Below are 26,647 nucleotides of genomic sequence, written 5' to 3' on the forward strand. Positions count from 1 at the left end.
AAGGAATGGAGAAAGAACTAAAAAATGAAGCCAAAACTAATGAAAAATCACGTGCATTGCTCTCCAGAGTTGGCTGATTAGGGCTTGCCTACATCTTATCGAGCTCCTGCTGCTGCTATAGCCACATATTTAGATTGGGCTAAATCTCATATGTTTTGATTATCATAGAAAACGGGATAAGTTCAGTGGGATACTAATGTTTGGTCCAGAGTTACTTCTTTGTGGACTCCTAGACCGGGAACGATGATGTTTGGTCCAATGTGGAAGGTTCAAGGGCTTGGATACATAATGATTAAGGTGAGAATTACGCGCATTAATTTATATATTTTCGGGACCATTTAGGTCGTGTTGCTATCTTGAAAGGTTATTGGCATCAAAGTCCCGTAACTTCACGAAGAAACACAGATTTATTGTTATTCTATCAATCAAGTTATGAGTAGGCTGTTTTTCTCCATGGTACCCTTTTGTCATGTGACCTTCTTACAGAGCAAGGAATCTCAAAGATTTTGCACCCAACATAAATCATCTATTTATATATTTTTATTATACTCTAATCTCTATATATGGACTATATTTTATATGTTTTTTTCAGTGGAAGCTTGGCGTTACCATGCAAAGTGGGAAGGACCATTTAAATATATTTTGACACGAGATTGTGAAATAATGATAAAACAATTTCATTACATTTATCTCTTGGTTTGTCTACCATCCTCCAAAACGTGGACGGATGGATGCTGGAATTCCTGATTTTAGAGGTGGTTGCCTACATGGCATCCGAGTATCTATTTCAGAACATGTTTCGATACTTGCATTAAAACTAGTTTTGACTTAAATATGAACAGATGTTATTCTGGGCAGTTAATATGAGCATAACCGCATAAGATATGCACTAAAACAAAGCCAAAACAAACTTCGATTTCCTTTTACTTAAAGAAGAAATTCAATTTTAGTCCTACATTTTATAAATGATGAATGGCTGAAAGGAATAAAGCTGAATGAGCAAAATGTAGTTTCAGTCCATCAGTTGTGTGGGGAAAAAGAAAGGGAAGGGTTGGTAGGAAAATGAGGCAAGTGCAGTTAACCAAAACAGAAACAGAAAGGTGTTCATTGTTTGTTAAAAAGCTTTTCTGGTATGCGCTGCCCACGGTATCAGTACTATATTATTTCAACTTGTAATAATAATAATAATCACTGATTAGTGGAACAGCCGTTGTCCGGTAGTCTTTGGAAGCATTCTTATGATCTTTTAATCTGGATTAAGTTTAAGCTTTGATCCTTTTTTATTATCTCCATGTGAATGAATTTCATTTCAATTTGGATGAAAAGGAAGATTATGTTGTGTTCTCTTTTGTGTAGTGATCTCCACTAAAATGGCACAGTGGCCATTCATGCAAAAATTCTAGCTTTTGATCATAGTATGCAATATCTCAAATCTCATTTATTCACTTCTCTCCCACTAAACTAGAAAATTAAAATGAAAGTCCCTAAAAAGTATACAAAACTAAAAAAAAAGGTAAGCAAAGATAGATTATTAGAATAAGATTAATAAATTAAAGGATTAATCAGAAAAAGTTGAAAATATAACAGCCTTATACATATGGCTGAGGCACGAGACGATCACTTTATTTGGTCACAAAGCAAAGCATGGTCTCGCGTCGCGCGTCTGTCTCAAACCATTGTGTTCCCCTTCCCCAACATACCCACTCAACTTGGAATTTTTATTTTTCTTTTGTTTTGAAAATACAACAAATTGTATTATATTATTCTTTAAATATATTTATCTCATCTGAAGGGCTCCCATAAAATGGAAAAATTTTCATTTGACTCTTTTATAATTTACAAAATTTTAAATTAGCAATGATAAAGTTACACTTTATCTCTCAAAATGATAAGAATTTGATTTAATTCTCTAAAAATTATAAAGATATAAATTATTAAAATGATAAAATTGTATAAAAATATATAATTTAATTCACCCAAAAATATTTCTAACTTCACCCTTGCCCCTAAATCATATTTCTCAATCCGTCACAACAAATCTATATTCCAAACCTAATATTCATTATAAATAATTCAACAAAAGAAAACTTACTATAGATTTAATCCCTACCAAGAAGCCCCTTTTTTTTTTTTACCATATCAGCCTTCTTTTCAGTCTCATCTACATTCAAACAAATTTTTTTCAAAGACACTATAACAAAGTTTACTTCCAAAATCATCTGTATTTTTATCCCTTTTTCACATAAATATAAACCATAAATATTCATTATTTCTTGTATTCTAATGTTCTTTTAGGAATTTTCTCTCTTATATTTACTGATGGTAGATTTAGAATAAGTAAACAACGCAAGAAAGCAAAATTCATTATTTAATGACTTATTAATGAAATATATATATATATATGAGAACTAAACGTTAAATTTTATAATCACTTATTATTTACAATTACTCTTATTTGCAATGGTGGAGTCGTGGGTTATTTTTTTAAAAAAATATTGGTATTAGATTCTGTACTTTACGTAAGTTGTGGGTTTAGTGTATGTATTTTTATTTGATCATTTTCAGTTTTTTTACTTTTAAAATTTGAAAATTTTAGTCCTAACTAAATGATAACTATTAAAATCATTAAGTTAAGTTCTGTTCTTAAAATTTGATGTGCCAAATATATTATCACATGTGTAATGTTATGCCTGTTTGTTAAGGACTATTGTTTGCATTAAGACTTAAATTTTGAAATTAAAAAAATATAGTCACTAAGAATGAATGATCCAATTGGTGAACGTAGACTAAACCTATAACTTTATGCATAATACAAGACTAATGATATAATTTAACCAAATGTATTTAATTGTTACCATTGGGTCAAGACAAAAAATTTAATATTCGAAAAGTGCAAGGCTTAAAATTGATCAAATTGAAGTACATATACTAAATCCACAAATTACATAAATACAGGGTTTAATAGCAGAATTTGACCATTGTTTTTTTTGTAAAGGAGAAGTTAGGTCGAATAGATTTTCATGTACTCAACACAAATTTTAAATGAATGTGGAGGGTTTCTTTATAAAAAAATCAATAATAATATTCTTATTCTAATTAAAAATTAGGAAGAGGATATGAAATTAAAACAAAATCAACAAAATTTCAAAAAAATAATTCATAGTAATTGAATTAATTTCAGAGAAAATTCAGCTTTCACAGTTAATTACCATAATTTAGTTTCCATATTATATTCTTTACTCTCACTTTCACAAATTTAGAAAGAACAGAGTTTGCCATTTGTTTTTCTAATATTAAAGGCATTTTCCACATCCTGAGCTTACTAATCACTTCCTATCCTTATCTCTCCTTCTAAATTAACCCGTTAATGACAATCTAAACTTGTTCCCTCACTTTCTCTGTGTCTCGAATTTCCGTGGCTGTTAGTTTCTGGGTTTTGTTCCAAAACCTCGAAACATTGTGTTAATTTTGTCAAATAGAAAGAAATACAAGCAGTAGAAAATGAGAGTAGAGCGAGTAATCAGTGACGAAAATGATTCGTTTCCAGTTGGTATGCGTGTTTTGGCAGTAGACGATGATCCAACTTGCCTTTTACTGCTCGAAACCTTGCTTACTAAGTGCAAGTATAATGGTTCGTTTTTGCTTCATTTAACACAAACCTCACTTTTGTTTGGGTTATTGGTTTTGTGTTTTTTTTTTTTTTCTGTTGAGTATTTACAGTTATTCTGTTTGTTGGCTTGGTTTCCGTTAAAGTGAAATCTTTGTGATTTAATTCATTGTAAAAATCAAAACAAAGATATCATTTTTCCGGTTCTCTTCGATTCTGTAGATAGGCATTAGACTCGGGGTTTTTTTTTTTTAAATGAGGTTCTATTCTTGATTTGGTGACTTCGTGTTATTTAATCTCCCATAACTCGTACATTTGGATAATGTTTCAATTTTGGATTCTGTTTCCACGAATCCTAATTCAATCTTTTTATTTTGCTATTTTTCATTTATTGATTCGGTTGACTGTATGTATGGGTTTTAAATCTTTGAAAATGTTAGTGTGAAAATTCTGTAATTTGCAGTTACCACCACAAGTCAGGCTATCACAGCATTAAAGATGTTGAGAGAAAACAAGAACAAGTTTGATTTGGTTATCAGCGATGTCCATATGCCCGACATGGATGGTTTTAAGTTGCTTGAGCTTGTGGGACTTGAGATGGACCTGCCTGTCATAAGTAAGCTAGTAATTATACTCTTTGGGCTTCTTTTACATTCTTTATGCATTTTTTTATCAAGTGTTTACTATTTGAAACTAAATGCTTATTCATAATTCCAAAATTTGAAGGTTTTGCATAACATATGATCAATTACCTTTTTTTAACCTTAGCTAATTAAAAGTCCATTATAGTGCTGACAATTCATGAAGTTGCTAATTAAAATTGGATCTTTGTTTTAACTAATAGTATGATAAAATGCCTTCAGTGTTGTCTGCAAATGGTGATACCAAGCTTGTGATGAAAGGGATTACTCATGGGGCTTGTGATTATTTGTTGAAACCTGTTCGAATTGAGGAGCTACAAAATATATGGCAACATGTAATCAGGAGAAAGAAATTTGATAGGAAAGACCAGGATGGTTCTGGCAGCCAAGACAAGCCTTATATTGACAGCAGTGAGGCTGCAGGGTTAGGAAATGTTGATCAGAATGGGAAGTTCAACAAGAAGAGGAAGGACCAGAATGAAGATGAAGATGAGGAGCGTGATGAGAATGGACATGATAATGAGGATTTGTCAACCCAAAAGAAACCTCGTGTTGTTTGGTCAGTGGAGTTGCATCGCAAATTTGTTGCAGCAGTTAATCAACTGGGCGTTGAGAGTATGTTCTTAACTATTACTATTGTTGTTTGTTGACTCCCATGTTGATCCATCATTTTAAATTTCTAGCAACCATTATTATTATTATTATTATTATGATTTGAGATGATATTCTTCATCTGCTTGAATCCCTGAATTCTCACATTCTACTCCTAACATTTATTATTCATGTTTCACCAATCAATGCCAATGCTTGGGTTAAAGATTCCTTTTGGGGAAGATTCAGTTCTAGGTCCTCTGGTTTATTGTTTCATCTCACCGGAATTTACTTATGCATGGAGCTTTTATCAACTTCTTATGTGATTGTAATGCAGAGGCTGTACCTAAAAAGATCCTAGAATTGATGAATGTTGAAAATCTTACCAGAGAAAATGTTGCCAGTCATCTCCAGGCACTATTTCTTAACTTAGTTACTGTGATCCAAAACATACCAGGAACCTAACTAGTTCCTTTTTTGGGGTTGCAGAAATTTAGGCTTTACCTGAAAAGAATCAGCTGTGTGGCAAACCAGCAAGCCAATATGGCGGCAGCCTTAGGCAGTGTAGATTCTACCCATTTGCGGATGGGGACTATGAATGGACTTGGGAATTTCCATACATTGGCTGGACCTGATCAGATTCACAATGCAGCCTTTAGATCTTTCCAACATAGTGGTGTGCTCAGAAGATTGAACACACCTGCTGGGGTAGGTATCAGTGGACTTCCTTCTTCAGGATTGGTTCAATTAAGTCCGGTTCAAAACTTGGGAAATACCAGTACCTATCAGAGAAAGTTGCAATCTTTTGTAATTCCTGGTAACCATAATGCTAACATTCTACAAGGGATGCCAATGTCATTAGAATTTGATCAACTGCAAAATAACAGGGCAGCTAGCCATGTTGGACAGTTTCCATCTGTCGATAATACAACTGTTTTGCCCGTTTCCTCCATTTCTGGCAGTTTAATAGATGCAGGCTGCTCCAATAGTCCTCTTCTTGGTGTTACTAGCAACTCCTTATTGTTAGAGGGAAGCTCTCAGCTGCCTACTTTGCATGCTAGTAATTTGAGAGACAGTGTTTCTGGCTTCCCCAACAGGAGCACCTTGTCCGACTTTACTTCCATAGCTCCTGCTTCCAATCAATTACATGGTTCAAAAGCAGATATACAAGACCAAGCATTCCCAATCAGCTGTAATGCGGGGAAAATAATCAGTAGTGCTCCTCAAGACTGGAATGCCCCAAAGAAAGATGCCCCTTACCAATCAAATGTTCCAAGTTGTTCAATAAACTCTTTACGGGCTGTTAATGGTGATATGGCTCAGTTGGGCCAATGCTTGGATCAAAATAACCCAATTTTCAACAGAAACGTGGGTTTTGATTTTGTTGATCCCTTATCCATCAAGTGTAGTGAAGGTGAAAACTTAGCTATGGAACCATCAGTTATTGAAAAGGAAGGGTATCTTATGGTCCAACCTAGCCGACAGGGAATTTACATTCCTGATAATGAAGGTGAAAACTTTGCTATGGAACCATCGGTCATTGAAAAGGAAGGGTATCTTATAGTCCAACCTAGGCGACAGGGAAGTTATATTCCTGGTAATCTTGGCTCATTGGAAGATCTGGCTAGTGCAATGACGAAACAGGTAAGCATAATCACATCTATTTCTTGTGGTAGTTTCTTCTTTAGCTGAAGCTTGAATTATATTTTCATAGTTTTGGCCATCAAAATTAGCCAGTACTAAAGATACTCAAGGCTATGAACCTTATGAACCTCTCCAATTTTACTGAGATGGTATTAGGACTTACTAGCATTCATGTATCGATGGACATTCATTTTACACTAACATTATACATTGGTGAATGAGTAGAAAAGATCTCTTCTAATGTAATGTTTCTTAAATCGAGAGTTGATCTTTTCCTTAAACTCATCATCAATCCTTCCTGTAATATCAGGATGTTTATTAACGTCTATACTATTAGCTTTATAGTTACTCCAAATGTCTGTCATGGTTTTAACAGTTTCATTTATTCCACCCTATCATTTTATTACATGGTTTCCTGATAAATTCTCTCATTTTTTAAATTTAGAAAGGAAGTTCTTGGTCTTCATCTTTTAGCAGTTTTAAGTAAATCTCTTGTTATTTTCTGTTGAATATTGGTCATCAATAACAATATCTGCGTCAAAGATGCATATACGATTTTGACCATTTAAGTATAAAATTGGGGTATTATCTTTGTTTATGATGCAGGACCATGATAAAGGGAAACCAACAGATGGTGATTTTGGATACAATGATTATTCTCTCAGAACGTGCATTTGAGATTAGAATGTAGACGCACTAACAGCGAAAGAAGTATCTGCATTGCATTGCCTTTCTCTTGATAGTTTTGCTTCATGTAACTGATGACTAATCTATCTGTTATCTTATTTCCTCCTTTTATCAGCCTTGTCGTTGTTCTTTTCTTCATTATTCCTTTCAACTTTTTGCAGTTTTTTTTTTTGTGTAATGTTATAGCCCAGTTTTTCTAGCTCAGACAAGTTCCAACTTCTGCAGCAAAGGTCTGTCCAATGTTGTTCAATGAATAAATATTAATTGCTTATTTCCCTATATATGCATATTATGGAAGATTTATAAGGTTTGCTTTGTATTAGTACAAGCTTTACTTCATCTTTTGCACTTGCAATGTTCATAATTAAAGATTAAAATCGGATTCTTCAATTAGGACCAAATTTGCTAGTTGAAGAAATGAGTGAAGTTTATTTCTTAGAAACAACAATAGCATTCGAAATATCATTCTCAGGACATAGTGAAGTAAGTAAATTATCACCCGTTATGCGCTTCCCCTTTTAAACAAAGAAAGATGGTATAAAATTATTGTGGGATAAAAGTCGGAAATTATTGCATATTGGTGAGGAAGTAGTGAGAGAAAGCATTGAGGGATTGAGGAAGTAACCCAATCCTCATATCGACGCCTCTGGAATCGATGGGATCCTGCATAAAATAAGCAACTTGTGGAATTGGAGAAAGCAATGGAGACACATAGGCTGCTTCTCCGTGAAAAAAATCAATCTTGTGGAATGGCATCCTAGTCCAATCAGAGACAAGGGTGAGCTCATTCAGTGGAAGGAGAGTGCCCTGAGGCCCATCTAACGCCTGGTTATATGCAATCACATAGTCGTTGCTGATCGAACGCTTGGCTTCTTTTATCTTGTCTACGATATCTTCATGGCTTCCTGCCTCCAGTTCTTCAGCTGTTAAGGCAGCAGAGGCTAATACATAAGCGTTGCCACTGAAGCCTTCTGGCAGTGGGGGCACCGTCTTCTTCCTTATGTCCACAGCAAATTGCAAGCATACCATTGATCCTTTCATCACTCCTAATGCCTTGGTTCTTGCCTGGAGTCCCAAAAACCAAAAAACACTAGTTCATTATGGTATAAGTGCACATTACCTGTGTAAATAGCATATGATCATCTGCATAAAATTGAACCATCAAATTATTGTGCGTACATGATTTAGTTTTTGTTATCAAAACATAAAATTCTTCCTGTGGGTGCGCTCATTCTAGTTTTGTCTCTATAGCCTCATGGAGGATTGAAAATTTTACACTCAATATTATGATGATTTATATAGCATTAAAAACTAGGAAAGACCGATCCTCTGAAAACTGAAATAGGTAGTTAAGAAATTAATTTACCTTCCATAAGTGAGCAGCAAGCAGCTCAAAGGATGAACATGAAAAGCTGCCACTCCTCTCACCAAAGACCTTGCTTTTTAAGCTTTCTATCATTGCACCACTGAGATGGAATGTCTTGAGAACAAGATTAGAGTTTCCCACATCAGGGAGTTTTCCGGATCCAAACTTCGTATCTGGACCACAAGTTTGACCACTCATAGCCTGTTTTATCAACTGGTATAGGTGATCTATGGCTACAGCCCTTGTGGCCGAGCTCCCACTTTCAGGCAACTTTGTAATCCCCGGATTTTTCACTAACAATGCCCCCCTCTCATGCACAGGTTTGTAAAGCTCGGTGCCTCTCTTTTGTTTCAAAATAGCAGAATTAGAAGCCCATGCATGGAGAAAATCATAGGTGGCTGGTCCATCAAACAAAGAGTGGCTCGAACCAATAGCGATTGAATAGCCTCCACACCCGAACCCGGTAACCTACATCATGTAACAAGTTGTCCAGTCTGCTAAGTCCTTCAATATAATGCTATATAGCTTGATGAATGGAACCTAACTTATCAATAGGGGGAGGAAATAATTAAAATCCGTCGAGGCAGGACATCAGGGAATTTCATCTCAAGATTTTTGTTATCAGTTAAAAAATGGGTCGAAACATGTATATATATATATAAACTCACCTGAGCAACAACTAATGGCATCTCCGAGAAGTTGCCATGAAAATCAGGCTTGTAAGCCAGATGCTCGAAGAATTCATTGTATTGAGAAAGATCTCCAAGTTCAATGATCTTAGCACTGGTAACTGCCTCCACTAGAACTGCACCATCATTGCTGCACCAAAGGTTAAGTTTACCATCACTCGGGTTCAAGCTCAACCTACCTGCAGCTGGATACCAAATCGAAAGAGTCTCTTCCAACCCAGATTTTAAGCAACTAAAAATTGAATCCAGAGGCAGGTTCTGGTATGCAGCAGAAGATTTGTAAAAGAAAACCACGTACATTAGCAGTGGACACTGCCTGTCCAAATTAGACAGATGGATCTTTTGTGTTGGATTCAAGGACTTTGGGAGTACGGAAACTGTCTTAGTAACCCGAACAGTTGGATAATTCTCATCATGTTGGGTGGCCATGGATATTTCTTTTGTTGTTGTGAGAAACAGAAGAGAATGACAATGTACATTTATAAAGAGAAGAGCTTAGATTCCTAGGAGCCAACCTATATCTCTTTATGGATTTATTTTATGTTGTTTTTTATGAGATGGGGAATGGTTTGTAGTGCTTGCCTTATATTAAACTAATGCTTTGCATGGTACTGTGTTTGTTCTTTTGTACATATAAACGCCGACTGTATTATCTGGCTCGCACTCCCAAGGGATTGATGCTGACCTACTATACCTATTATATATATATATATATACACTCCGAACTCTTGTAAAAACATCAAATGATGGGCCCTGAATGTCTATAAGATGAACCCTTCGGTACCTAGCTAGAATGTAATGAGTAAATTAGGGTTTCTTGGGTTATCATTTTCATTAAACACAAGTATTTAAAAAGACGAAGAAAAGAACAGGTAAGTTAATACATATATGTATGTTGTGTTTTGGAATTGTTAACTGTTATCACCATTAATGTGTAATGATAAGTGAATGATTGAGAGCAAATAACCGATTAACCATTTTACGCATGAAGAAGAGCGTGGAAAGCAAAATGCAGCAGGAAATCCCTACATTTCAATGAGCTTTTGTTCGGTAGCATAGTTAAATAATAACGAGATTCTATGCACACTTGGACAATAATATATATACTAGTAAAATCAAAGTTAAAAAGAAAAGTAGAGCAGTTGATTGGAGAGAAAGAAAGGTAGTAGATGGAAAAACAGGTTGGCATGTCATGAGAGGTGTGGGGGTGTTGCTGTTGTAAGAAATAAGAATAGCAAATATATATCAAATTAAGCATGCGTATATATGAACCCCTGACTTGTGTCTATTTGTCTCCACTTTCCCAGCACTTTGCCTCATTTCCAGCTTTCTTTATTTTCTCCCCCCATCCACCCTTTTCATGATTTCTTTCCGCTATAATCTCTGTCACTGTGGATTCAGTCTTAAAATGGAATTAAATATTTCTTGCTTCCAGCTTAAATAGATATGTTGTCTACAAATGACCAGTGCTTTACTGAAACTAGAATAAGAGTGAAAAATCGTGCTTGCTACTGTATTGGTTATGATGGACTTCCAATTTAAGTTAATACTGTACTCTTCTACTCTTATATGTATTAATTAATGTATCATTTGAACTCAACTTTAGGCCGCATACTATATATATTATGTTCATTAGTTTGCTTCAAAGATTAATTGGTGAACTAAAGATTTGTTGAAAGGCCAAACATGTAAAAAGGCAAAAATATTATTAACTTATTAGCACTGCTTTAAGCAACAGAAGCCTCACTTTTGTTTCCTTGGCACCTAATTTTTATTAGGTTAAACTAATCACTAAATTCTCATTTTTAGGATTTTAAAATTTCCCCGTTCGGATATCTTTGCAATATATATAATTAATCTTTAAAAAATAAATGAGTGACCAAAATAAAAAGCTTATTAAATTTGAGTGACTAAAATGAGCGTACAATAACATTGAATTAACATGTGACCAAAATGAAAGCTTAATAAAGTTGGGTAGCTAAAATGAAAACGGCTGTTAACTGTAATACCCAATTTACAATTTTTTTATGTTCGTACTGAAAGTTGAATGATCAAGTATGTTGTTTACCCTTTTTAGTAAAGTTAATTTGCTTCTTCTTCGAAGATATGCAGAAGTGGCCAACATGCGATCTTCTCAAGTATAGGATTTAGATTGATTGAAGTTAGACTTTTCAATCTTTAGAGGCAAAAATTAAAAAAGTACATACCAGAAAACGTGGGATTGTGTTTGATTGTGTTTTATTATATGAATCTTGTATTATAATCCTAACAGATTAATTAAGTGACAGATGAACAAACGAGGATGCTTCTGTTGTGTCTTGTTTGTATTTCAATTGTCGGATTCGTTTTAAATTTTTATTTTTATCCCCAAAAAAAATGAACATTTAGATTTGATTTAGAACTGATTAATGCCTGCAAAAAAAGTCCTTTGAATAGTACGCCATCTAACAGTTACTTCCGGTTTCACTGTGCTTTGCCGCAGTCTGTGGATTGCATGGCGATTTACTTCTCTGTTCTTTTTGTATCCAGGCCCGAATCTTAATCCACGATTTAGATGCTATCTTAAAGGAGGATCAGACCCTGTTAAATCCATGTCAATTTCTTATACAGTAGCAGCTTTCTGCGGCTCAGAAATACGAGGATAGGGCTCTGCGGGTGGATGAATCCAAGATGTGTCCCCACAAACTTACTTCCGTAAGTTCTTGGGAAAACCAAGAAATCTGTTAATTAAATACCCGACTCCTGATCTCTCTTGCTATAATTCTCCATTTCCACTTGATCTTATATGTCCAAGACCCTTCAAAGAGAATGATGTTACCTTATTGTAATGCAGAGACAACTATAATCGATCTGCATCATCGCTGCAAAATTTTCTTCTAATGCTGCATAATGATAATTTTAGTCATCCCTCATCAGCAAAAGCAAAATAGGGAAAGAGAAGTGACCACACAACCATTCACCACTACTCTTTAACCAACACCAATAAAGCACGTAAATTCGATTATGACGTGTGATAAATAATGAACAAGAAATAACCACCCTAAAATTTTATGCTGGAAGGAACTGCAGCTTACCGGTTATATCTAGTAGAAGGGATCCCTATAGACATTTCATTTAAACATATCTGCAACCTTGTCTCCCTTCTCTTGTTCTCATCCTAAGACCAAAATCAAGGATGAGAGCAAGTAGTTAAGTAGGGAACCATTTGCAAGCAGCATCTAATTTGAATGTTCATACAACAGCTAACAACCAGACATAGCATTGGACAATATGCTTGTTTTTCATAGATTTAATTTCGAAACAGGGAATTAATGCCACAAGAATACGATAGCATAGGAGTATGCAACTTTTATGTATTCTAGTTCTTAAAAATCAAGAGGTAAAATCCTTTTCAAGATTGCTCAAAGAACCCCGTCACTCATAGCTATAGAGAGATGATAAACAGGTTTGTTATGCCCACACTAAAACAGATAATATAGTTTTTCGAAAGGATCCCCAAAACAGAATTTCTCTTTTCCAAAGACTAAGCACAAATTAACACAAACGAGGAAATAGATGAAGAGGATATCTCAAGTGAGATGCCAATGGTTCAAATTATTATTGAAACACTAACTGCATAATTTATACATGACTTTCAACTAGAACTAGAATAGAAAACCAGTTAAGGTTTCAGTTATAATGCAAGCAAAGGAGATAAGCTCACAACTAAATTAACAATCATTTTTGCCAATGTATACAATGAAAATTATAAAGTCTCACACTCAAGTAGTCTACATTCATCAACCTTTTCCCAATTATTATTTCTTCTTTCTAATTAGTAGTCTGTCCACTTTCGACCCCTAGGCCATACAGTACACCTGCATATTTCTCAGTGGAGCCATTGAAAAAGTTATCTCTCAACTTCCTAAACGTGCACGATGTGAGCAAACTATCCGAGCCAGCTTGATGACACACACCAACTCTTTCCACTTCCAACAACTCAGCAAGCTTGTTCAAACCACCATGCAGGCTATTGCAAAACTTCATCATATGCTTGATATCGTACAACATGGGAAAATACATATTGATCAAATCAAAGAATCCCGCTTGATTATCGGGCAAACTCCTGCAAGTCAATAGCTTTAGCAAATACCCAAAGTCATATCCACTATGAAAAGTTACCCAATGCACAGCATCATTCAGCACAATCCCGGAAGACATCAGAAGCTCGCCGAACCGCTTCACGTCGATACCCTTCTCATTGTTCTTCTTAAAATCAATCCCGCACTGGCGCAACAACTCAATGGAATCACTAGCAAAGATATCTTCGCTTATATTGAACTCGCAGAAATTGAATTGCCAAATGCAAGAGCTGTCAGTTCCACAAGTGGGAAGGTTGCCATTCTCATCCGAGAAAGTGAGCCCTAATTGGATCAACTTCAACATATCCACGTTATCTTTCAAAGTTTGGTAGTTATAATCACTGATATTCTTGAAAGAACCAACAGGACGTAGAACTACACCCGGGAACTCAGTATCCATAGCTACATAATTATAGGTATCAACAATTTCACGGATCAAAGCAAACTCTTCTTCTAGATTATCGTTCCAAACTTCTCGAATATGAACTGAATCACCTTTGGGCAAAACCGACATTTCCAGTAGACCAAATAAAAGACAAGCACATCCAAATTCCAAACCTTAAAAATTGAAGCTCCGAGTTGAGTTCCGAAAACGGTCGCGTTTAGATGCTGGAAGCAGATCTGAATACAAGGAAAAAAGAAACAGATTTAGAACTTTAACCTATGGGTGTTGGTAACAAACCCTAGAACCCAAAAAGAAAGCGAGGAAGGAAACGAGATCTAACCTTGAAATTATGAAATCGGGCCTTGTAAGTAACAGATCTAGAGGTTGTGAACACGGTGAGTCGAGAAATTTCGGTCAACGAGTAAAGGGAAAAGAGGAAAACGCGGACGAGGCTTAGAGCCCTTTTACGACTGGGGTGTCATCTTAAAGGCAAGGAAGGAAGGAAGGAAGGACAGGGATGTACAAAGGGAAAGGGATGGACAATGTCAGAAACGACGGCGTTGTAACTTGAAACTCATTGATACGACATCGTTCTGAGGTTGCCTTTTCCAGTCTTAAAAAACCTGCTAAAATAGGAAATATTTTATTCCCGCATGATTGATGATGAGAGAGAACATTGTATTTGTAGTGATATTTAGATATTGGAGTTAGGACTGTACTAGAAAATAGCATATATCCTACCACGTCAGTGTCTAAACAATAACAAACCTGATGTTTTATTATTATTATTATTTTGTAGCAGATTGCTTTTATAATGAATTGACTCCCTAAATATTCCTTTTTATTTACAGTTCGTCTCTGTCAGTACTGTTAAAAAGAATATTTTTGTAAACAAATAAGTTTACATTTTTTTTATCTTAAAACCAATCAATATTGGTATTGTGAATAACGTGTGGTTTTAGAGATTGACAAGTAAAAAATGTGTTCCAAGTCCCTTTACAAGAGCTCACAATGTTAGTAAGCTGAGTGGACTGGACCAGATGTTTAGGTGATTGGTTAATGGTGGAATTAAGGTGACCTGTATGGGGCTCAATTATTTTATCAAATACTGGCTGAAATTCATTGCATGTTCACTCGCGTCTCTTTCTATTAAAGAGTTAAAAGGAGTTATGTATTATTGATGTGCATTATTAAAGCCATACAATACATGCAATTATTTATTCCATTTCTATTTCTATTTTTCTATTTCCTGGCCAATTAGCAAATCGTAAATTAGTTGGACAAAAAAATAACTATAGAAATCAAAAATTTGGTAGGAGTGAACATTCAATTGAGTCGAATCGAGTAAAAGAAATTCAAGTTAATCGAGATGATAAATTCTATTTTTTAACTAAACTCAATTTAATCGAATTGAGTCAAATTGAATATATTTATTCAAGAAGTTAAGACCGCATGCATTGTTGTTCAAAACAAAGGGGTCCAATAATCCGTATTTCAGACACGGTTTATTTGTAAAGGTAAGACGGATTGCTTTGTAACAGACAAAACAGAACCGTGTGAAACTTCGACTAATTCTCTTGTATGTTTCTATATATAGATTTAGGAACTAAAGACGCCATTTTAACTTAAGTTTAATTGCTGTCTTATTTGGTTGATAACAAATGCAAGGGCTCAAGAAATAATGTAGCTTCCTGCTAGCAGAAATTGATACATTTTGTTCTTTTTTTTCCTTCCCAAGGTGAAGGTTTGCGATAATTCAGTTAGTTTTATTTTGAAGTTACTGTATTTTCAGCAATTACCAACCCTTTCATATGCATACATTAGAATTGAGTCTTGCAGATATCATGCATTACTTGAGGAACACAATGAAGCAATGCAATTACAATTACTGGGCAAGGATTGCTAGAACACCAAAATAAAGGTTGTTCACTACTCTGAGACCCTAAAATATAGTTAACAACAAATCCAAGCTCTAAAAGAGAGAGTTGGCGGATGTATAGAATCCTCATAAACTTATTTTTACCTGCACCAGTAAGATTTCTTACCTTTACAACTCTGAATAACAGTCCAATGCCGAAATATGGTCAACCAATTTATATTTCATGTTTCATAGAGACTGCTACAAATCATAGAGGAACCTAAACAGAAATCTTATGAACCTCGTGCAGAAAAAAACTAGAAAGCAGAGATCAGATTTTTATAAGCAAACCTCATTCTATTTCTGCACAATGGATTTGACATTTCCCAACCACTGGATCAATTCAATCCTATCCTTATTCATCATATACTCGTGCAGGAAAACACAGAGTTCATTATTTACTCCCCTTTCTTCCAAGTAATCATCAAGTGTCCTCTGAAGCTTCCTATTCTTTTTCCTGAAACAACGACAAAACACCAAAACAAAATATCACTGTAGAGTTTGCCAATTAACATTAGGAAGTAGAAACTGTACTAAACAAGCTTGCAAGCTGTGCTTCATAACATACCTCCTCAAATCACGTCCCATGTAAGGGTTAATAATAGTCTTATCGCGATTTAGCAGGTAAACTTTCTGGATTTCTAATTGATCAGGCCAAGCTGAGCACAAAAATTCCATATCAGGATAACCTTGACCTTTGGAAATATCAACAAGCAAGCTAATGCGAAGAACCACATTCTCCCCAGTGCTATCTTCTCCAGGCTTAGGAACAAAAACAACCGTCAAACATGGTTACTTCAATTTTAATTTCTTCATATTCTCCGTATTTTCCCCTCATTGTCATCCACATCTCTCCCGGTCGGTCTCGGGCCGTAAAGGAATTGAAACTCGTAGCAGGCTACATAAATTGTGTAGAAAATAATTGAAATGAAATTTGGGAATAAATCGTTTTGATAGAAATAAATAGTTACCTGATGGGGAGGAGCGTAGTCCAGCTGGTTCTCGATCTCATTGCTTAGGATTCTGATGAATTTGGCTGTGAAAGGCGATTTGTGGGTTTGGGAGGTTGCGTAGGGATTAAATTGGAGTAGAGAAGATGCAGATGCGATTCGTTATTGGCTGCCATTAGTTAGGGTTTTCGAAGCAGCAGAGACAAATGCTCTTTGAGCTGTTCGAATGAAGCGAGCCATTTTTATTTTGACTGTTGGCGACTTCAGTTTCCCGAATCAATGTAATGGGGTTTTAGCTTTTAAGATTAGGGTTTAAAAGATTAAACGAATCAGGAAAAGCAAAGTTAAATTTTGGGGGAAAATAGTAGTAATAAAAGGAGAACAAAATTATAATATGTTGAATTTCTTTTTCGTTTTCTTTTTAATCTTTACCAAATTCCAAACCCTTAAAATTTTAAGCTCCGAGTTGAGCTCAGGGAACGGTCGCGTTTAGATGCTGGAAGCAGATCTGAAAACAAAGGAAAAAAAATCAGATTTTGAACTTTCAGCTATGGGTGTTGGTAACAAACCCTAGAACCCAAAAAGAAAGCGAGGAAGGAAACGAGAACTTTGAAATTATGAAATCGGGCATTGTAAGTAGCAGGTCTAGAGGTTGGGAACACAGTGAGTCAACAGATTTCTGTCAACGAGTTTAGGGAAAAGAGGGAGTGAAGGAAAACGCGGACGGGGTTTAACAGACCTAGCCTTGTAAGCATAAATTTTTAAGTTTCCTTTTGAGTGGCATATACGGCTGCTTGCTTGCTTATATGGGTGGGCGTCAACGTTGTGGTAATGAAAATTTTAAGTTATATTGACAATTGTCTCAAAAGATTGGAGGGGGAAATATTGCTCCATCCAGAAGCAATGGTAGAGAGTGGCGAGCTTGAGGATAGACATTGAACTAGTGTATTGTAGAGGTAACCCATGTGGTGAAGGTACAGTATGGATATATATATATTGAGGTATGCGTGAGCTACATGATGTGATGGTGTTGGGTTGTTGATGAAGCGGCAGCAAAGCTACAGATTTGAATGATAGGAGAAGAAGTAAGCAACTTAAGGGATACATTTTGGGCCCGGACGAACAACCTTTTATTTTCCATTGCAGATGCCCAAGAAAGGAATTCCTTCTTATAAATCTTGGGCCTTGAATATGGCAAGAAATAATTGGACTGTCGTACACACTAGTGGGCTTTTATTTCAAAAATAACAGGGAGTATTATAATTCTTGGGAAGTAGGAAAAGAGAATCAGGGTTGGCTGGGGGTTGCCTATGCCAACGCCACATGGGCTTTTTTGGGTCGATCCAATGTCAGAGAATAAATGCGGCTACTTTCCCAAAGTCCAATCCCCTGTTATATATATTTGTATACGTTTACAGCAGGGGGTGGAGTGAGAACTGAGCCCACAGTAAGCCTCTTTTGATGATATCAAAGGAACGGCACCAGATGAGATGACAGCAGCTCTCCCATTGCATCCTTTTACACACTATCAATACCCCTTTGCACGTTTTCCCATTTCTCTTTTATTATAAATCCGTAACAAAATTGCACTAAACAAAACATAGAAAAACAGATTAAATATAAACGCACGATGGCTTCCCTTATAAGCCTTCCCTTACCCACTTCACTTTTATCGTTTTCCTAATTTATTTTTTATTTAAAATAAATTACAATGCGTCGATTGAGTAATTTTTTTCAAAAATCCCCTGATTGTTACCATCTTTTTAATATGCATTAACAAAATGTAGGTAATATACCACTATTTTTAATAGATTTTTTTAACTTTATAAATTATGTTTTACGAGGTTTGATAATTTAATTTAATTTTTTAATACTTAAAAGATTAATTAACTTCATTTGAACTTGTCTTATAGCACATTCATTATACATAAGTGCAAAATTTTAAAAATATATAGAAACTTTTTAAATATTAATTACTTTTTAAGGTAAAATATATATATACATAGTTTTTAATAAAAAAAACTACATGAGGAAATGTAGGGAAGTTTTTTTTTTTTAAATGCTCTTTTTATTTTGAATTCCATTTTAACTAATTTGATTTTTATTGTTTTTTTTAGTGTTTTTTATGATTAGGTTGATATCACTTTTATTTATAATATCAAACTCATAAAGAATTATATGAGTATAAAATTTAACTTATTTGATATTTTTACTAATTTGAAAACCTTATTGAGTCCGTGTCATCTTCAAGCGGGTCACCAACTCAATTAAGAAGTTAAATGAGTGTCTTTCCGTAATTAAAATAAGTAAAATTATTTAAGAGTATTTTATTACGTTCACTTAAAAAGTCAATAAAAATATGTATATAATGGGATTTGAATCTACATCAATTACATTAGTTAAATATTTAATTTACCATTAAACTAAAACTTTATTTTGATATTTTTATACATTGCAATTTTATTATGTACACTTTATTGCCTCCATTAGTTGCATATTTGTACTTATCATTATTTAAAGTATTGACTGAGTTGATGTCACCAACTCGATTAGGAAGTTACGAGAATTTTTTCTATAATTTTATTATTTTAGAGTATTTTAGTCTTTTTACTTTAAAAATCCATAAAAACATACACATGATGTGATTTGAATCCACATAAATTTATTATCTTTACTAGTTGTGTATATGAATAATATATTTAATTAAATTGATGACAAAAAATTATCTCGATATGAACTCAAGATTGATGACATCATAATATTTAATTTTTTTATTCTAATATCATTTATATAATGTGTTACTATTAATTAATATTTTACACAAGATATTTATATTTTAAATTTGTGATTTTGTTATGAAAAAATTTCCAAATTTTAATAATATTTTTAGTATTTTAAGTCATGACAGCGAGGAAAAAGAAGTATACTAGTATAGATGTACTTAAAAAGTAAAACCGATCCAACATAAAAAGTAGACACTCAGACAGCCGTTAACGCTATCCAAAACACCCCGTTTGTTTTTACGGTGTTTTAATTATATTTTCACTGTAATAAATTTCTTTCTGACATATGCAGATGTAGTTATAAATAAACAAACCGAAAAAAGTAAATATATAAATTCTCTATTTTTGAGCTCTGAAAAAAAGTGAATAAATTATTAATAAAAACTAAAATAAATAAAACAGAGTGGAATGATTACGAAGAATTAGCCCTTCTTCTTCCTCTTGTTGAATTCCACTTCTCTCAAAGCCAAAGCTCTGTTCTCTTTTTCTTTTGCAAATGTGAAGCTTGTTTTTTTCTTTTGCAATAAAGAAAAAGAAAAATGGCCAAGTGTCACAGAAACGACATCGGATCCATAGCCCTCGATCGCCCTTCCACCGCCACCAGTAGTACCGGAAACAACTTCAGATTATGGACGGCCTTCACCGGCGCCACATTCCGAAGAAAAATCTTCGACGCAGTAAGCTGTGGAGCAAGCTCCCGCCACCGCCACCAGCTCATGCAAGAAATGCTCAACGACACTGGCTCTCAGTCTCAACCTCCGCCACCCACCACCACAATGAAGTCGGTGTTGAAAGAGTTCAATGATCCGAAAAAGGCGGACAAAGTAGTAAAGAAACCCAACAGCAATGGCAAGTCGGAGAAGCTAGCCGATCTCTTGAACTTGGTTGAAACTGAAACTGCTGCTGAGACTAAGAGGAAAGTGGAAGCTTTGGAGGAATTGAAGCGCGTGGTTAAGGAGTTGCAAGTGGAAGACAAAGAGAGAAACGTACAAGCTGCGTGTAGAGTCAGGTCTCTTACTAAAGAAGACTCAGAAGCCAGAATGACTTTGGCCATGCTCGGAACCATTCCGCCTTTGGTTGCAATGCTTGATTTTCAAGATTCTGATTCACAGATCGCTGCTCTCTATGCCTTGCTTAATCTAGGAATCGGAAATGACGCGTAAGTTTCCTAAATTTGCCAAAAGTTATTTTCTGAGTTTAATAACAAGCCCTTTTCTAATGTTTTTAATCTTAATCTAGAATTTTTGTTGGTGTTTTGATGGGTTTCTTGCCAATGTTGGGTTTTTTTTTTTATAAAGAGAGAAAATAAAAAAGGCTGAAATGATTGAAGGGAATTTGGTCGGACAAGTCATTTTCCATGTTTTTGCTTGCATGCCCTGTTATTTTCTTGAAACAGATCCGGATTTGTAGAATAATGCATTTAAATTGTCTTTAATCTGATTAATTTCCTTTTTCTGGGTACAGCTTTGCTTGTTTGATTTTGTTACTTAAAATATAATTCTTTTATAAAAACCCTGTTGCAGGAACAAAGCAGCCATTGTCAAAGCAGGGGCTGTGCATAAGATGCTAAAGCTACTTGAATCCCCAAACGAGCCAAACCAAGCAGTTTCAGATGCGGTAGTCGCAAATTTCCTTGGCTTGAGCGCCTTGGATTCAAATAAGCCTATCATTGGCTCTTCGGGGGCTATCCCTTTCCTGGTAAAATCCCTCAAGATTTTGGACACAAACAGCAGGTCTCAAGCCAGACATGATGCTCTTCGAGCTCTTTATAATCTATCCATCTCCCCATCAAACATATCCTTCATCTTGGAAGCTGATTTGATACCTTTTCTACTGAATGCCTTGGGGGACATGGAAGTCAGTGAAAGGATTCTTTCCATTTTGAGCAATGTAGTATCCACTCCAGAAGGTAGAAAAGGCATTAGTATTGCACCAGAAGCATTCCCGATTTTGGTGGACGTGTTGAATTGGACCGATTCGCCAGGGTGTCAAGAGAAGGCATCGTATATTCTTATGGTAATGGCACATAAAGCATATGGAGATAGACAGGCCATGATCGAAGCTGGCATTGTTTCATCATTGCTTGAGCTAACACTTTTGGGTAGTACATTGGCTCAGAAGAGAGCTTCTAGGATCTTGGAGGTCCTGAGAGTTGACAAAGGGAAGCGAGTTTCAGAAAACTTCGGTGGGAACATGAATGCAGCTGTCTCGGCTCCAATTTGCGGCTCTTCATCATCGTCTTCAACAAATCTGAACGGAAAGGAGTGCTTGGTGGAAGAAGCAGGCATGATGAGCGAGGAGAAGAAAGCTGTTAAACAGTTGGTCCAACAGAGTTTGCAAAACAATATGAGGAGAATTGTGAATAGGGCCAATTTGCCACAAGATTTTGTTCCATCAGAGCATTTCAAGTCACTCACAGCAAGCACGACTTCAAAGAGCTTACCCTTTTGACCCCAAAAAAATGAATTACCTACCACCTTCAGCAATTTGCAGTGAATGGAGAGTGAAGAATTAGAAGCCTGTAGCTTTAGTCTTGTTTCCACACACCCATTGTTCCTTTTTTTCTTTTTTTTTCCTTTTACTTTTAGTTTTTTTTGTAGCTTTTGTCAATGTATGATATCGCCGTTGTCAATATTCCATCATAACCTTTGTAGAAACCGTTTCTTTCTTTTGGGTTGAGTTTAAAAAAATAACTCGCAAATCCATGGTGTGTGGGAAATGTGATCGATCTGATGTGATGAGCTCTGCTAGCATTAAATTTAATAAAAACACACCTTTGGGGATCCGAATAGTGAAAGAAGCATGAAGTCATGAATGGTCTGAATGACGAAATATGATCCAAGTGATCCTTGGTTGTCAGTGGTATGGCATGCAAAAAAGGAGAAAATCTAAAGGTTGATTTAGTCAAGTTGGATTAATGGTGTAGCCAACTCAGTCCCTACCTCCCTATAATCAAGGTCAAATCGTCACTTTCAACCCCTTCAAAGGTACAGCTTTGTCCAAAGCCTTGGCCCTACGCCTTTAATCTCCCCATTTATTTATTTATTTCATCTCACGCACCACCTGTGCTGTTAAGCAAAGAGGTGTCGGTCATTTTCTCCTGTACGTAAAACAAGGACCATTCTTTGCAATTTCCATCTGGGAATCTGTTCACCTTTGTCAACATTTCTTTTTTTTTTAAATTAAATTCTAACTCTGACCATATTTCATCGGGAATCTCTAGATTTACAGAGTCGAATTCAAGCTATTTTTGCATCTGTGATGGGAAACATTTCTATAATTTATCTTCTGCATTGACATTGTTTACAGAGCCATATTATATTTTTTGACTTCTAATCTATTCTCAAGTTAAGATCAAGAGAAGGGTTAATAAATAAATGGGAACACAAGGAAGAAGAATCTGATTTGTTAGGCTGAAATAATAAATAAATAATTTGCATTTTCTAATTTCTACCCTCCAGATGTATTTTATTCCTTGGATGCTCATTATTGTTTACTAGTTACACCAGTCATCTTTATTTACCTATGGCGACTTAAGTCACTCTTGTTGTCTCATCTGTGGTGCTTGAAATTGAGTTTTGTTGTTTGGTTTGTATATTCTATATGGGAAATTATGATTTTTCACGAGGCTAATGAAAAATTCAGACCTGTCGTTTGTCCTTTCTCTTTCATTTCTTTATCTGCTCATTTTCCTTTTCTCTAAAATGGCCAAAATTCTTTGACATCATAATAACCATGTCCATTACCAATACCATAGATTATTGGCTAAGACAAGAAACTTCATTAAAAAGGTAAGTCATGTTTGGGGACTGGAAAAATAACTTAAAAAGGTACAAACTTTCACAATGCTTTTGGGTTCAGTCTACACTTAGCTGCATCTAAACATGTATAGTCTACGAAAGACAAACTTAGTCCAATTGATTCACACAATCACACTTAAGAAGTAACACCTCATAAATCTGACTCGGAGATGTGAATCTTAGCATCTTGGCTTTGGACCATTACCCTCTTCTTTAAAAAAAGTATGACATTCTACATCATGATTCATAGCTTTATAAATCACAGGCTTTTTAGTTCAATCACAATGGTAAAGTACCAGACTTTGGTGTAACTGCATTCTTATAGTTTGTCAATGACAACTATAGAAGACAGAGTTGCAGCTGTAAAGAAAGACAAAGTTAGAGAAATACTAAATACTTCATTAAGAATCTACCGTGTTCTGTTCACCAATTGCTTAGCAAAGACGGGAGATTGAATTGAAAACCAGCTTCAGAAGCTTAACATTCCAATTTTAACGTTAAAGACAAAAGATACGAACGAAACTTGAAATGCCTTCCGGGCTGATAGTAGTAGTAGTAGTAGTAGTAGTACTAATTTGAGGTCCATATCAGCCAGTAAATGAGCTACTGTGGGTAAGTAAAAGCATATGTATATAGTCGATAGATCCAAACACATAAATGATTATCTATGATCTTTTGTTTCTCGCTGCAATAACTGACACCTTTCTTTCCTTTCCCATAAACATACGACTGTAAGAAAAATAATAATGACTGAGCTCTCTGAGAGAGTGTAAAAAGGACATGAGCCGTGGGGCTGCCTTTTGTCAACCACTGTTGAATATATACTTTGCCGTGAATAAATCTTCGATAATCAACTCTTAAGATGAACCCCACCTACACAGGCTATACCATTATTATTACAGCCTTTACCTATCCATGCCACTAGATGTTCAATTATTCATTGACCTCCTTTCCCCCATTTAACAATTCTTTTAAAGGATTGTTGATTATATAAAAACAGAATCGCCTCTGGTTTCCTTTCTTGATCACTAGTGATTACAGCGTTATTGATAATATTAAAATTCGCAGTTTAACTAAAAAGGCTTATGCTTGGATTATGGTGATTAGTTTATTCATATTTATTTCCCAGCACTCGATGGGAGAAAATCTACTGTGCTAGACTTTAGACAGGCAAGTATGGGGTGTTAATAAAGTCATGGAGCTTTTCATTTAAATCATAGACACATGCATTGATCATCCCGATGAGATGTCGGTGCTAAATTTTGAGATGCAAATATGGACATTGGTCAAATTTTATTTTTGTGTATAAATTTGGTTGATGGAAACAGATTTGGTTCTGCTTCTGTTATGAGAATATCTAACAAAGTGGGTGGAAATGGTTTTTCATGTGTTAGTGGCAGATCTTGAATGAGGATCGAGCGAGGTACATTGTTTGGTCATACATGAAGATTGAATATAAGGGGGTGGAAATTGGCATTAAATAGGGGACAGTGGACACTATTTTTTTGTGCCTCACCTAAGTTTAGTTATTGCTTCATGTAATGTTGGGGCCATCTAAGATTTTAATGATTCATATGTAAAGGACCCATCCCATGGTAACCAAGTTTTCAGCCTAGATTTATGGGACTCTTAAAAAAATTCACAATATAAATCAGATTATTGATTGTAATTATTGAGATAATTAATTGAGTTAAACTCAATTATTGATTGTGGACCTTTTTTCCCCTCATGTCTTGGATTTTAGTCATTAGAAATGAAATATGATGTTTGGTTATAAGACCCGAGGGATAAAAAGGGTTAGGTAGGCAATGATATTAAATGCGGAATGGGTCTAGTTTTCATACAAAATAATAAAATTAAATTATAAAAATTGAATTTTAATTCAATTGATATAGACATTATTATCGACATAAGAAAACGCGAATTCGAATGTGTCACACTCATATTAAAGGAAATAAGTAAAAAAAAAACAATTATAAATCAACCATATAATGAACATAGAAATTTCAATGGAAATCCGTCCCTCCTTTGTGGGGCACATTATAAGCCCAAATATTCATTTCAACCGGGCTGACTTTCCACTTCTACCCCTCAACCTCTTTTCTTTATTTTGACTGTCCTACTCATTGTTTTTGACTTCAATTAGTTTTTGTAATTATTTAAAAGTGGTAAAAATATTTTTTAAAAAAGAGATAAAATTTATTATTTCAAATGAATCCTCTATACTTGTTTCTTTTATCTTTAAACTTCATGCTCTTTGTAAAAAAAAAGATAAAAGAAAAGTTTTCTTTGAACAATATACTATATATGATTCTCTTTCGCATTATATAAAAGAGGTTGAAGATAAAGAAGTAAAGATCGAAGGTACCCCAATTACAGGCCTTTCATAGTACCAAGTGGACCACTCTCAACTCCATTGTCAATAGCATACATGCATACATACATACATAGCAACATATAGCTTATATGTAGCCTGGAAATTGTTGTTTATGATTTATGAAACCAAAGAAAAGAAAAAAGAAAAAATGGGATAAAGGCTAATCATTAACAAAGCAACCATCTTTATACTAAAAGCTTTAATACGAAAATGGAGACTTTTTATACACATGGGAATGGGACTACTTTTATAATCTTAGGACCATTTTTGTCCCCTCCCGATAAAGTTAAAGATTTGGCCGCAATATTAGGATGCAAATACACGCGCGTGGCATTGACAAGAAACAACGAAATAATGTGGTGTTCTTCTCTCGGGAAAATGAAAAGCAGGGCAGTTCGGTTTAGAAAAGCTAGAGAGAGCTTTTGAAAGGTTAATCTCATACCCCTCTTATGCCAGTATTTCTGTAATGTAAATTACCCATTATATACTTTTATTGTCCTTGCTAGGTTTTTTTCTTCTTTTTTGGCTGATTACAGCAATCTTTCTTTCTCCAAAGCATAAAATCTTTCAATTTTATTTTTATATTTTTAGCTAACAAGACCCTAGCTTGGTTGATAAAAGGCAAAAATTTTGAATTTTGAGTTACCACGCATAATTAAAATGTGTGGACCTTCGAGTCTCATCGTGAGTTGTTAATGTATGAGTTTTATTTCAATTAGTTAATCTTAAGTCTGAATCGATCCAATTCTTAGTTTGATTCTTTATTTTAATTTTTAATTCGTTTGAACAGTAACAGTTTGATTATATATCAAGTGATTATTTAAACATATATTTATACTTTATTTTAATTATCGTGTAATTGTAAACTTAAAAAAAGAAAACTTTTAAAATATTTACATTATTAATTTGTTTTATATAAATATTGATATATTTATCGACACATGTTGATGCTATTTTTATAACATGTGTACTGTTCTAAATAACATGATAATTGAATTTAGATAATAATTTACATGTTCGTGTTGTAATTCTGTTGTGCCTATATTCACCTTACATTTTATATTTATAGTTTATATACATACATATTT

At 34.8% G+C, this 26,647-nt stretch overlaps 5 protein-coding genes across 5 annotated transcripts; 2 read left to right on the forward strand and 3 right to left on the reverse strand.

Moving 5' to 3' along the window:
• The first annotated feature begins 3,256 nt into the window (after nt 1-3,256).
• Nucleotides 3,257-7,449, forward strand: LOC107906846 (two-component response regulator ARR12). The gene is made up of 6 exons (XM_041093233.1): nt 3,257-3,631; nt 4,071-4,223; nt 4,471-4,863; nt 5,177-5,253; nt 5,329-6,483; nt 7,090-7,449. The coding sequence occupies exons 1-6, from the start codon at nt 3,502-3,504 to the stop codon at nt 7,159-7,161; spliced, it is 1,980 nt and encodes a 659-aa protein (XP_040949167.1). The 5' UTR covers nt 3,257-3,501; the 3' UTR covers nt 7,162-7,449.
• A 167-nt stretch (nt 7,450-7,616) lies between these two features.
• Nucleotides 7,617-9,757, reverse strand: LOC107903266 (brassinosteroid-related acyltransferase 1). The gene is made up of 3 exons (XM_016829297.2): nt 9,205-9,757; nt 8,537-9,004; nt 7,617-8,235 (listed from the first exon to the last, which is right to left on the reverse strand). The coding sequence occupies exons 1-3, from the start codon at nt 9,652-9,654 to the stop codon at nt 7,738-7,740; spliced, it is 1,416 nt and encodes a 471-aa protein (XP_016684786.1). The 5' UTR covers nt 9,655-9,757; the 3' UTR covers nt 7,617-7,737.
• A 3,042-nt stretch (nt 9,758-12,799) lies between these two features.
• On the reverse strand, nt 12,800-17,667 carry LOC107906843 (probable CCR4-associated factor 1 homolog 7). Its single transcript, XM_016833970.2, has 5 exons — nt 16,621-17,667; nt 16,218-16,547; nt 15,941-16,106; nt 14,072-14,354; nt 12,800-13,967 (listed from the first exon to the last, which is right to left on the reverse strand). The coding sequence occupies exon 5, from the start codon at nt 13,858-13,860 to the stop codon at nt 13,036-13,038; it is 825 nt and encodes a 274-aa protein (XP_016689459.1). The 5' UTR covers nt 13,861-13,967; nt 14,072-14,354; nt 15,941-16,106; nt 16,218-16,547; nt 16,621-17,667; the 3' UTR covers nt 12,800-13,035.
• On the reverse strand, nt 15,947-16,839 carry LOC107902806 (uncharacterized protein At2g39795, mitochondrial). The gene is made up of 3 exons (XM_041092129.1): nt 16,804-16,839; nt 16,218-16,411; nt 15,947-16,106 (listed from the first exon to the last, which is right to left on the reverse strand). The coding sequence occupies exons 1-3, from the start codon at nt 16,837-16,839 to the stop codon at nt 15,947-15,949; spliced, it is 390 nt and encodes a 129-aa protein (XP_040948063.1).
• A 2,045-nt stretch (nt 17,668-19,712) lies between the features above and the next one.
• LOC107906842 (U-box domain-containing protein 45) lies at nt 19,713-22,165 on the forward strand. The gene is made up of 2 exons (XM_016833969.2): nt 19,713-20,541; nt 20,906-22,165. The coding sequence occupies exons 1-2, from the start codon at nt 19,922-19,924 to the stop codon at nt 21,831-21,833; spliced, it is 1,548 nt and encodes a 515-aa protein (XP_016689458.1). The 5' UTR covers nt 19,713-19,921; the 3' UTR covers nt 21,834-22,165.
• Nucleotides 22,166-26,647: the final 4,482 nt, after the last annotated feature.

Source organism: Gossypium hirsutum, chromosome D05 (genome assembly GCF_007990345.1).
Source record: "Gossypium hirsutum isolate 1008001.06 chromosome D05, Gossypium_hirsutum_v2.1, whole genome shotgun sequence".
In the NCBI taxonomy this organism is placed as follows: domain Eukaryota; kingdom Viridiplantae; phylum Streptophyta; class Magnoliopsida; order Malvales; family Malvaceae; genus Gossypium; species Gossypium hirsutum.